This window comes from Sceloporus undulatus, chromosome 4 (genome assembly GCF_019175285.1).
Source record: "Sceloporus undulatus isolate JIND9_A2432 ecotype Alabama chromosome 4, SceUnd_v1.1, whole genome shotgun sequence".
Taxonomy (NCBI): Eukaryota; Metazoa; Chordata; class Lepidosauria; order Squamata; family Phrynosomatidae; genus Sceloporus; species Sceloporus undulatus.
Window position 1 is genome coordinate 88348599 of NC_056525.1, and position 13104 is coordinate 88361702.

At 39.5% G+C, this 13104-nt stretch overlaps 1 protein-coding gene across 1 annotated transcript in view; it reads left to right on the top strand.

The window, feature by feature from the left end:
- The window catches only part of PATJ (PATJ crumbs cell polarity complex component), a 212377-nt gene that overhangs the window by 56410 nt on the left and 142863 nt on the right, over positions 1-13104 (top strand). Inside the window, 1 exon segment of the mRNA XM_042463137.1 lies at positions 11231-11440. Coding sequence (XP_042319071.1) covers positions 11231-11440 — 210 coding nt within the window.

The following is a 13104-nucleotide window of genomic DNA, read 5'->3' on the forward strand; positions in this document are numbered from 1 at the left end:
ATATTAGAAATGCTCTCAGAGAGGCTTACAAATTGTTAATCAGGCAGTTCCCTGCCCTTAGGCTTACAGTCTAAAAAAAACATGATACAAAAGAAGAAGGGATTGGCAGTGGGGAAGGACATCAAGTCCAGTGGTGGTTCCCTCCCTCTGAGGCCTGGACCATGGCAGATGGACTGGAGGGAGGGCCCTACTTCTGTCTCTGGGCAAGGTCTGGTGGAGCTGTACCTAAATACTAAGTATGCCTGCCCTGCTGAGGACTACAAAACCCCAGCTATAGTACTGTTTTACACAAGACCAGCTCTGTCATTAGGCAGAGTGAAACACCTTGGCTATCTTCAGAAGACAGAAAGTGGTTAAGTTATTGTAATATTACCATCAGATCAATGAACATTGTGGGATTTTCTGATTCACATGTCAAAAGAACTTGTTTGCTTTGAGAACTTTTAAAGAGTAGCAGGATTCCATGACTTGCCAATGCAATTCTAGATTCCATGAACAGGAATATAGTGTTCATATCAAGAGGAATAATTGTACCTCTTTAGGGCCTATTCACACAACAAAATTATAGCACTGTTATTCCACTTTCACTTTCATGGCTTCATCCATTGGAGTTCTGGAGTTTGTAGTTTGGTGAGGCTCTGAAGCATTCTGGCTGAGAATTATAAATATCTCTCCCTAAATCTGCCAAACCTTATGTGAAATACTGTGTTCTGGTTTGGACAATACAATTAAAAAAGAAGTTGACAACCTGGAGCATGTCCAGAGGAAGATGACCAAGGGGGTAAAATGTCTGGAAATCAAATCCTACAAGGAATGCAGGAGCTGGACGTGTTTAGCTTGGAAAGGAGAAGATTAAATATCTAAAGCAGTGTCGTGTAGATTTCTGCAGCTATAGAGACTAGGACATGAACCAACTGATTCAATTGTAAGAAAAGAAATTCCACCTAATAATTAGGAATAACTTCCTGAAAGTAAGTGCTGTTTGATACTAGAGTACACTGCTTGGAGGGTGCTGGGCTCTTCTTCATAGGAGATCTTTAAACATAGGCTGGATGTAAATCTCTCAAGAGGTCTTTGTTTATGTATTCCTGTATGGCAAAGGGTTGGACTAGATTACCCTTTGGGTCCATTCCATTCGTAGCTCTACCATTAGCTCCTCTGCCTCAGGCATCAAAGGTTCTTTGGCCTGTCCTAGATTTGCAAAATAGCTTTTGACACAATCTCTGAATTTTCCTGTCATTTCAAGCTGTGGTCACTTGAGCACATCTTATAATGTGGGTGTGTTTTTTTACAAGAGTGGTTTTGTGTCTGTGAAGTAAAAAGAGGAACAATGCAAGATTGTCATTGACACTATATTTAACATTATTAAACTTTAAAAAGTTTTCTGTAATTAAGTATAGTAGCTTTGGAAAGAAAATAAAGAACAGAGTTTGAAGAAACCGCTTCGTATGTTAGCTCTGTGAATGATTCCATGCAAAATGTAATGCATTTACTTCAACCTACTGGCTTTAGCATATGTTTCTCTTGGCTCTGCAGTATGAAATGTGGTGTATACAAATTGACATTAGCAAAAGTGTTCTGATGGTAACTTAAAATGTGCAGACAAATGAGTGAAATGTATTTGTTTTGGGGGTCAGTTAGCTGTACTGTTCAGTGTTATTTTTGATGTATTTACATTTGGGTATTTTTGTGGCATTGGGTATTTTGTGACTTGACTGTGCCAACTTTCTTCAGGAAATTTATTTGTCTGAATAAAAGCACAAGTAGTGCCAAAGCTAATATTCTCAGAAAGCAAATGGCTAGAACTGATTCATTTACAGCAGTTTCCTTACATATATTTCTAAAAATGAAATGTGGTACCTGTTCTCAGTAAGATTGTAGTTTTAGAAAAATTGGAAGCAGATTACTGTTTTGTGTCTCTTTCTGGGGGCAAATCACATCATCAGGGTCCTTACTGGCAACTGAACATTGTCTCGGTAAGGTTGCTATGTTTATTTCTATCACAAGAGGGGGAAATGCATCTAAGGTTAAGTTAACCCCTCTGTTGCACCCCTTTGTATTGTGCTGCTCAGGTTCCCCAGAGACTTTTATTTATTTGAATCTGTACTTGTTACTCTCCCCACATTTGTTTCACCTGGGCTTCCTGTAAGGATACTGTGACAATTTTTTCTCTTTTGTTCTGCCTTTGGGTCAGCTGGGAGACACCTTGGCAATGCATTGCTGATGGTGCTGCTACATGACACATGATCTTGTACACTCCCTTGTGCTTAGCCCTGCTATCCTTCAGCACTTTTCCTTTCTACTATTGCATCCTCTTCTCTTTCCTGCCTTTCCCCTTACATGCTTTACCCACCAATTTGATCTTCCATCCTAGTTTCTCTCTGTGCTTGACCTTACCCAGCTCCTTCACTGGTCCATGGCTGAGCCTTCCCCCCCCCCCTTCCCTGCCCTTGTCTCTCAGTTTCCATTCATCCTGTTGATTTCCATGGCTGTCTCTTGTTGGCTCCCTCACTTTGTGCTACCAAAGGATATTATAACACCTTTGTGAACTAAGAGAAAGAAGGTTGTAGCATAAATTTCCATAGATGATGGAGATTATCAGAAAGGAGTAAAATATCCGTATCTCATTCTTAACCCATGGTATTCATGCGATTGGGGGGGAAGGTTATCACCCCCGCATGCTTATCCTGTTCTTCTCCCATCCGTAAAGAGTAATGGACCTGTCATTTTGATGGGAGAAGAATGGAATAATCATGGGGGCATGTGATAATCTTTCCCCCCGATCAGGCAAATACCACAGGTTAAGGATGGGATAAGGATGCTTTGCTCCTCCATGTGATAATCTCCTGAGTCTGTTTCGTCAGATGCATGGAATGAAGTACCTATGGGCAGATATTTATACCCATGAGTGAACAGGTGTGTGTGTATGGATACTAATACTAATATTTATTTCTTGCCCTCCTCCCCCATGGATCAAGGTAGGGAACAACAATGAACAGATAAACAACATCAATTAAAACATAAGTTACAAATATAAATCTAATAGCAATATAACACTGGTGGGTATGGTGATGGGGGGGCTACTTTGGTTTTGATGACGATGGTCATTCAGGGACAAAATTGTCAGGAAATATATTTCCTGAAGTCAATATGAGTAGATATTTTATTTAATTATTTAGAATATTTATACTCTGCTGTTCAGCCACAAAGGCTCTCAGAGCAGTTTACAGATTATTAATTTTACAGTTCCCTGCCCTCAAGTTTACAATCTAAAACATATATAAATAAAAAAGATATCCATATGAATGATGGAGGGAGTTTTTAAAATGTTGTATGATGTTGGTTGGGAACCAGAAAGGAGTTGTGATAAAAATGGGCAAGAGAGCCCCAATGAGGCTGGGATGTTAACTGGTGTTATAATATATGTGGTGTATCAGAAAACCATTGTCTGTTCATCCCACTATCAATGGACTGTAGTTTGTGGATATATCCCAATTATACTGTTTCTCTTTTCCAATCTCCTTTTGAAGGTTTGTTGTTGTTGTTCAAAGAGTGCTATTCTGAGGTTCTGAAATGGCAAGTTCAGGAAGTCTGAAGTGTTCTGCAACTGTTTTTTTCTGTGTTCCCATTTCTAATGTCTCGCTTATGTCCATTTATCCTTTGCTGCAGGAACTGGCCTGTTTGTCCAATGTAGAAGTCTGAAGGGTATTGTTGATAGATGATAGCATCTATTGTATTAAAGGATGGGCAAGTGAAGCTATCTCTAGTGATGTGATTAGGTCCCATGATGACATTTCCTGATTAGCTGTATGGGCAGAGTTGACATCTAGGTTGCGGCAATGCCTTGTACCCATCTGCCCATCTATGTTTTGTGTTCTTCTGAGGGTAAGTGAGATTGGGAGAATATCTGTAGGCAAGTAAAGTCCTGCCACCAAGAGCCAGAGAGAGAGAAGCATTATTGTCCAGAATAGGTTGTAGTTCATTGATGATGTCTGAGTGGTCTCAGTTGGGAGCTTAATGTGACCACTAGTGGGATTCTGCCATATTCTGTCTTTGGTTTGTTCTGTAACCGATTAGTCCTGAGTATAAGTCTTGCCTTGTTGATTTGGGTTTGTTTGTTTTTACTTCATATGGTGTGGTTTGAGGGATGCCTGTTATAATTCCATGTGTTTGGTACCCTTGTCTTGTGGGTGTATGCAGATGCAGTAGTATTGGAGGGCTTGGCTGTAAACTATGGGTTTGCTAGTGTGTTTAGGATGGAACTTGGACGCATGTAAGTACATGTTGGTGGATTTATGATATATTGTGGTGCTTAGCAATAGCAATAGCAAGTACATATCAGTGCACTTAAGCGCTCCCTAAGCAGTTATAATATGTAAGCCAATTGCCCCCAACAAGCTGGGTACTCATTTTAGCGACCACAGCAGGATGCCAGGTTGGGTTGACCCTGGAGTCCCTGGTTGGAATCAAACTCACAGCCTTGCAACTGTGAGTGGCTGCAGTACTGGCATTTAACCACTGCGCCACCAGGGCTCCAGATGTTCATTGTGTAGCTGTATGATGGTGTTCAGAAAGTAAACTTGTTCTGTAAATAGTTCCAGGCTGAGTTGTTGAAATTATGGTGGAATGTCATAAGTGATTCCTCTCCAGGAGTCCAAATGATAAAGATATAATCAATGTACCTCAGGAGAAGTTTCTGGGTGGAGGAGTTAGGGAACCATTGTTCCAGGTCAGCCACAAAGATTTTGGTATATTGGGTGTCATGTGTGCTCAATGATCAGTATAAATATCTGTCTATAGGCACTTCACACATCTGAAGAAGTAGACTTGCTCTGCAAAAGCTTATGGCACAATCTGCTTTTTCTCACTTAGTCTCAAAGGTACCACAAGATCCCTTTGCATACTGATGCAGACAAACACATCTAAGCCTTTGACGTCAACCACATTATTTTGAAAATAAAATGTTCTTAATCTGATGATTGAACAAAAATATTTTATGTAGCTATAGCTATCAAGTTGAGGAGCTGATCTTGCTGATGGTCTGCTGGGGCCCTCTAATGGCTAATGCTGGAATATCCACTTTGGACCAAATAAATTCATCATTTTAATATTGTGCCTCTATAACACCTGAGAAAGTTCAAAGAGAAAATGGAATCCATTAAATAATGCATGCTTAACAACACTGCACTTCTACACTTTTACTTGACCTCCTGGCCTATTTCTTTCTTCTAGAAACTATTTAGGAATAGTAAATGAAATGTCAGCCTGAAGAAATCAAAGACCAAAGTGCTATCTTTAAGAGAAATATCTCTGAAAGATCTAGATTGTGATTTGAATGCAAAGTCTCTATATTTTAAATGGCAGTTTTCTGGTTTGTTTATAGGTTGATATATTCCACCTTTTGGATGTAACCCAAAAACTTAGTGTGTTAGTTTAAAAAATTAAATAGCAAATGTAAAAATCACAAAATAGTACAATCACTAAGGGGTACAATAAAGTTTACAAATTCAATAGCAGCATTAAGGATGAAATGAATGGGTGAAAATAATTATGTTACTAAGCAAAAGTGGGACACCAAGGAAACCTTTCTAGCGAGAGTGTCAGATAATGAGGATGCCACCACAGAGAAGGCCCTTCACTAAGGGCAACTTGATTCAGCCCTGAACATAGAGGTACCCAGAGAAGGAGTTCTTCTGGGCCTCTCAGTATCCAAGCAGACTGATGATATGTAGAAATACATGTTCCTTCAACCGGGAGTAATACTTCCCTGGTGTTTTACTGACATAATACTTAGAAAGTTTTGATTTTTTAAAAAAATAATATTTGAGAAACATTATATCTTTGAAAGTGAGAGCCAGTGTGGCGTAGTGGTTTGAGTGTTGGACTACGACTGTGGAGACCAGGGTTCAAATCCCTGCTCAGCTATAAAGCCTACAGGATGATCTTGGGCAATGTGCAGCCTCATGGGAAGGCAATGGCAAACCTCCTCTGAACAAATCTTGCCATGAAAATCCCATAATAGAGTTGCCTTAGGGTCACCATATGTCAGAAAAACAAACTGAAGACATACAACAACAACAACAACAACAGAAATAACAGCAACAAACATATCTTTGAAAATTCAGGAAATGATCAGAGATCTTTTTCCAGGGTAGCTAGATACTGGCAAAGCCCTCAAAGGGATGATTGCAGAAACTTCTATGGCTCTTGGCTTAAAGCCTTACTTTTCAGTATTTTTTTAAAATGTTTTGATTTCTCTGTTTTATACTTTTCAAAAATTGATATTGTTTTGCAAAATCACCTATCAGGGTAAAATGGTCATATAAAGTAGTTTAAGCATTTATCCCTGTACGGACAGAATATGTATACAAGCACATAGTATTTTTCATGAACCACACTTACATAATTCTGGTCTTATTTGCAACATCACTTCAGTTGCAATATAACATCCCTTACCTTTACAGTTGTCACTTGAATCCATTCCAGTACTATTAGGTATGAATAAAGGAACTACACATAATTGGAGTTTAGTTCTACATGCTTAAGAGGTATGCCACGAATAAAAAGGAGCTTGTCTTGTAAGTCGTAGAAGCTATTAGAGTGAAAACTTTAAAACATAATTTCTGTTTGTATGCAGAATTATTTTATGTATGTAGAAATGACTTCTTTGGATCACATCAAATACAGTGAGCTCTAAAATGTAGTGGAGTATTAGTTACTGGTATGACTTAATGTTATAGCTGCCATAAATTAGTTTCAGAGATCTCAGCCTCACAATTACTGGCCCTGATGGAGAGAAAAAATTTAATGGTCAAAAGGACACTGATACCCTCTTAATTCAATATTGATAATATTCAATATTAATAATGTTCTTTAGTGATACGTCTTGAAATTCCTTAAACAGAATGGTGGATTGTGGTAAAAGAACTAAACAATTCTCCAAAGCTTTGTACTTGTATAAGTACCTATTTGCCATTGACACTTTGAAAAAGGCTGCTCCTATTAAAAACAAGAAAAATGAACAAGCAGCTGAGGACTTCCAAAGGACTTTTGAACAAGAAGTAGGAGTCTGAACCTCATGTTATTTAATTGATAAAATAAATCAGCTTTGTGGATATTTTCCCAGGCTTCAGCAATGTAGTGTCATTCAGATTTGGGGGGGGGGGGAACGACCAGTTTCGCTGTGCCACAGCATGTACATATCTTGCTGATTAATCTTTCCCATTATGTTGCATTTCTTCTCTTTTCTTCCTGTGCAAGAGCTCCCTCTGTTTGAAAATGGTAGTTTAGTTATGACCTTTAATTAAATGAATTCTTTACCTACTGAATTATTCTGCACTACGTTTTCTGTGTCTTAATTAGATTTTATCAGATTTGTTTGTTTTGTAATAGCTGGCAGACTTCAGAATCTGGATTCTAAAGAACTTGCTTGCTTCTTCAATGTAAAATAATAACTTTTTTAAAAGGCAGCTTCTGTTCAGATGGACTCTTGGAGAACCATACTAAATAAAATATGTCCTTTCTCCTTCTAAAAGAACAAGGCCAGTGTTCTTGTTGGTAAACACAGTCAAGTCATGTAATAATCAAGGACAGTAAAATCCCTCATTTATCACTCATTTGTTTGGATACAGGCATATTTTCCTTTCCAAAATTTAGTCCACCCCAGGTAGAATTAGCTGTGTAGAACCAATTACTTTATACAAGGGCTCAGAAAGGTTCACATAATACCGATTTGGTGTCATTTTAATGCGAAACAAATATCACCATCATCTGGCCTCTTAATCTACTTTAGCTTTAAACTGGTTTTTTTGTTTGTTTTTTTGCTACCTGTGAATTATTTTATGTTGCTTTTACATTTTTATTATTTCTGTTTTAAACATAGCTTTATTTCTTGCTGTCAGGTACTCTGACAACTTTGTTGTGGGGAACTCTATAAATACTGTTAGTAAAATTAAAAATAAGAAAACTTCAGAAAACTTCACGACTTACTGCAGGGTGAGTTTTTGGACCACAGCAAAGCAGAGCATATCAGCCAGGATTCCGCCTCTCAAAGGTCCGTGCAGTTTGCATAGGCTTTAGGAAGGAGCAGGAACACCAGCCAATGCGAAAGGAGGCCATTGGCTTGGGGACATGACCAAGGAACCTTGCCAGCAGGCTTCACTCTGCTCAGGTGTGAGCTATTTAAACCAGCTTCATTTTCATCTGGAGTTTCACTCCCTCCCTCCCTCTATTTTGTTGGCTTTAGACATTGTATTACTTGAATTTTCTCCAACGGTTGTCACAACTTTGAAGTGGTTGGTTTGGCATGGAATTCAGAGCTAGGTAGGAGGAGACAGGATTGCATGACCACTAGAAGTGTAATAGTGTCCCATTATAGGACCTGGGAAGTGCAGCTGGAAGAGATCACATCCAGATCATTCATGTTTGGGTTTTCCTCCTCCCAAGTGACAGAGGAACCATGCAATTACATCTGCCCATTTGGAATCCCATATCTGTCATCGTAGGCATCCACCTGGCAAATAGGCTTTGACATTTCGCTCATATTCCAGCATGTGAGATGCCCGATGCCTCAGTCCAGATTTATATGTGGTGCTAAGCTTATTTTCAAGTCTAACCAATAAAGTTTGTGGCCTTTTTTAGTCTGACCAGAGTGTCTATGTGTGGTCTTTTATAAATGGAGAAGTGTCACCACTGGACCCACAAAATCTTTCACCACATAATTGCTGAAAATGTCAAACCTAGAGCAGACTTTTCAATTTTTTGATTTTTGATTTTGAATGTTTCAGATAGTAATCACACTGAGAAATATATAAGCTTCCATGCGGCAGTTGAGTCTCTTATTTCATGTTCCTATAGTAGCAATTACGTATCAGGGATGATGGGAGTTGTTGCTCTTCACCTCTGGCTCGAACTCACCACCTGGTTGTGCACCACGCTGACCAGTTTTGGCCAGTAGTTATAGCTTAGCAGAGTTACAGAGAATAGGCTGAAGACCCTGACAAATTCTCCAAGCCTTCTCACTCTTGCTTCCAGAGAAGTCTCCACCCTTCTTCAGGATCCAGCTGGTTCTTGTAGCTTCACCCAAGACACCAGACAACTCAGTAGTCTTATATAAAAGATCTACTTTATTCTACTATATACAGCTCCAAACTATCCAACACAACAATACTCTACTCCTCACTATCCACTACTACTACCCACAAAATACATTGGGATGCATAGTCATTATTATAGTCAATTCAAGATACCACCCATTGTTGTCTGTTTCCACCCAGTAGGCGTGTACACCATTCTCATTGGTTCTCTTGGTTCATCCTACAATTAGTGATTTCATCATCTCAGCCTTGACCACTTAACAATTGTCAGGTGTGTCCAATTATCCACTTGCATCTCTGTCCTTGGCATTCAGGACTTCTTAATTGTATTACCATTTACACCTGTGTGGTTCCCAATTGGCTCCTGCTGAGTCACCCTGACTCTCACATACATGTTTTATTTCACTTACTGTATATCCCATGTTGCTTTTTTCCTTGACATTACAGTTGTTTTTTTTTAATTCCAGTCACTAGTATTATCATTATACTTGGATTATTAAAACTTTGTAACTTTCACACAAGAACTTGGATGTCACAAGTCAAAAGTGATAGTTTTACCTTTACTTCATTACACTTTTTATAAAGACATTTTACTGATGTCGAGCTTTAAAAGTAACACGAGTGGTAATTACATTGCTTCTGTTTTTTAATAGTACTTTTAAATTGCTTGATTGGGGCATTTGGACACCTTTTAGCAGAATTTGAGAGGGATTTTTCAGGTTTTGTGTCAGTCCTGGTTTCTTAGGGTTTTATTGTTTTCATATATTACCTATTGGGACTCTGTAAAGAGATACATAATTAATTGCTTTTAAAAGAAACATATTAAGTTCTAAAGGTATTCATTCCCAGAAGTCAATAGAATTCCTTGTTAAAATATATTTCTATTTGTATTGAAAATGTTCAGATGTGTCAATGGTTAACTAAAGTTTAAAATGGTTCCTGTAGGAAATCATAGAAAATTTCTAGTCCTGGTTTCTCCTTGTTAAATTTAAGAAGGTGAGGAAGACTGGCTGACTACAGCCTCTTGGGCTGCTCAACTGCTGGACTTGATTTGATGCCCTAAAAATATGAGCTGTTGTAGCATTTCTCTTATGGTACAATTCAGTTTATTTATAAACTCGAGACGGTTGTGCACGCACTGGTAACCTCACGCCTTGATTTCTGTAATGCACTCTACATGGGGCTACCCCTGTGCTTGACTCGGAAATTACAGCTGGTTCAAAACATGGCAGCCAGGCTTGTGTCAGGTACATCTAGGAGGGACCACATTACTCCGGTTTTGAGGTCCCTCCACTGGCTGCCTATCAGCTTCCGGGCCCAGTACAAGGTGTTGGTTATCACCTTTAAAGCCCTAAATGGCTTGGGTCCAAACTATCTTAGAGACCGCCTCCTCCCGTACAATCCTCCCCGCGCTCTCCGGTCCTCTGGGAGGAACTTACTGCAGCCTCTAAAATCTAGGCTTGTGGCAACCTCCCAGAGGGCGTTCTCTGCTGTTGCCCCCAAACTCTGGAACGACCTGCCGGATGAGATCCGTCAGATAACATCATTAGACAGCTTTAAAAAAGCGGTCAAGACGGATCTCTTCCGGCAGGCCTTCCCAGATTAACCATCCCGGCCCAGGTTCCCAGGTTCCCTGATTCCCTCATTCCTCCCGTGGCCCCATCTTAGAGATGGTTGAGGATCAACAGAGGGATATCAGGGTTTTTAGTTTTAATTGCTGTTTTTATCCTTGATATTGTATTTTTAATATGTTATACTATTTAATACTGTCTTAAGGGGGGGAGGGATAAAGTGTTTTTAATTGTCATATTTTATATTTTACTGTTGTTAACCGCCCGGATTGGTTTGCCAGAGGGCGGTATACAAATAAATATTATTATTATTATTATTATTATTATTATTATAAAGTACAGCATTAAGTACTCAAAAGCTTTGGCTGAATTAAGCAGACCACATGATGACCAACTCCTTTTTGGATTATATCTATGTTTCCTTATTTCAGCACATTTATTGTGATTTTAACCTTTGCATGTTTTCTTCCATCCTCTTTCTCTCTTCTGTGTCACTGATAATTGAGAGAACGATTCCTTAATAGTATTTTTAAAAGATCACATTTTCTTTTGATTATTTTCCAGGACCCCTTGGAGCCAACAAAGGCAGCATTTGTGGTCAGCTCACTGGTGCCAAATGGTGTAGCAGAACGTGGTGGCGAACTTTTCCCTGGTGACCGTCTGGTCTTTGTAAATGACGTATGTTTGCACAATATGACTCTAGGAGAAGCTGTAGAAGTGTTGAAGTCTGTACCACCAGGCAATGTTAACCTTGGAATCTGCAAACCTTTGGCGGTAAGGCCTATTTGTCTTTTGTTCTTTAGCATATATTTTTCCAGCTCAGCAATGTTAGTGCTTGATTTGACTCAGGTTTGCTGGAAGTCAGCTTTTGGTTTGGTAGAGATGCAAGGGGAAATTCTGCCCAATGCAGGCAAACATTTCCTCTCCTCTGCTTCTTCAGGAACCAAGGGCAGATTTAAAATGTGGATCAAGCCCTATAGCCATACAGCAGTTTCAAGAACAGGGCCTTCTTCTTGTGCACATGTAAACTGTAATGGAAGTGGTGGCATAGACATTAAATAAATCAATGAACAATTTAAAAATACAAAGTAAAATGACAACAGAAGAATCTTCAGTATATCTTCATATACTGTATTCAACAATTTTTGGTACTGCAATTTTTGTAAGAGTTGTAGCCTGACCCCATGCATTTTTAGTCAGCTGTCAAGTAACAGATGGTGGTCTCAATCCAGTATCCCCTTTGTTGTTAGCTGCCCTTGAGACAGTTCCAACTCATGGCAACCCTGTTGATGAGACATCTCTAAGAATCCCTATCCTCCACTGCCTTTCCCAGATCCTGCAAGCCCCTGCTCATACCCCCTTGGTTCAGTCTATCCATCTGGTTTGTGGTCTTCCTCTCTTTCTTCTACCCTCTACCTTTCCTAGCATTATTGCTTTTTCTAGTGATCCGTGCCTTCTCATTATGTGGCCAAAGTATGATAGTCTCAGCTTGATCAACTTTGCTTCCAAGGAGAGCTCTGGTCTGATCTGTTCTGTTCAAGAACCCCTTTGTTTGTTTTCTTGGCTGTCCATGGGATCCTAAGTACTCTTCTCCTGTACCACATTTCAAATGAGTTGATTTTCTTTCTGTCTGCTTCCTTCAGCTCTCACATCCGTACATGGTAATTGGGAATACAATGGTCTGAGCGATTCTGACTTAGTGCTCAGTTGTATTTCAAAACGTATAGCCAGCACTACATGTTCAGAGAGCATCCACAATCCCTCCTTGTATGTAATGATAATTATAATGGTTACAATTCACAAAGCCACACAAAAACATTCCTTATCACTTTTTTTTCTTACACCAATATCTAGCATTGCACAATGAGATTCTGCCAGCTGCATTGCTTATTTAGTGCTCAAGACAAATGGGTCAATACTGAATGAAAATGCTTTTTTGTTTTGTCAGGATTGGCTAAGGATGGGCTTTACTTATATCATAAATGAGTAATTTGAATCACACACAGCTGCTGGAGACCCTGATATGTTCCTTTGTATCATTGGCTTCCCTAGCCTTTCTTTTGCCATTAGGTGCTGAACTGTAGTCATTGGGCATCCTCAGCAGTCACCCAGCCAAGAATAGAGGAACATTCTGAGCACTCCCAACCACAAGTTCTACACAATAGTCCTCCAGGCAGGAATAGAAAGCTTTGGAGATTCAGGATGTGACTAGACAGAGAGAAGCATTGAGCTATCCCAGTGGTCTCCAAAGTGTGCTCTTTAGGGGATTTTGGAGTTAAGCTCCCAGAATCCCAGACTCTTGACAAAAAACTGCTGAGGTTTGTGGGAGCTGAGGTCCTAAATCTCTGAAGGGCACAGTTTGGGGACCACTGAGCTATGCTTTCCCCTTCATTAGTGGACCTCAAACCAGTGAAGTGGTAGGGATCAATTGCACCAAT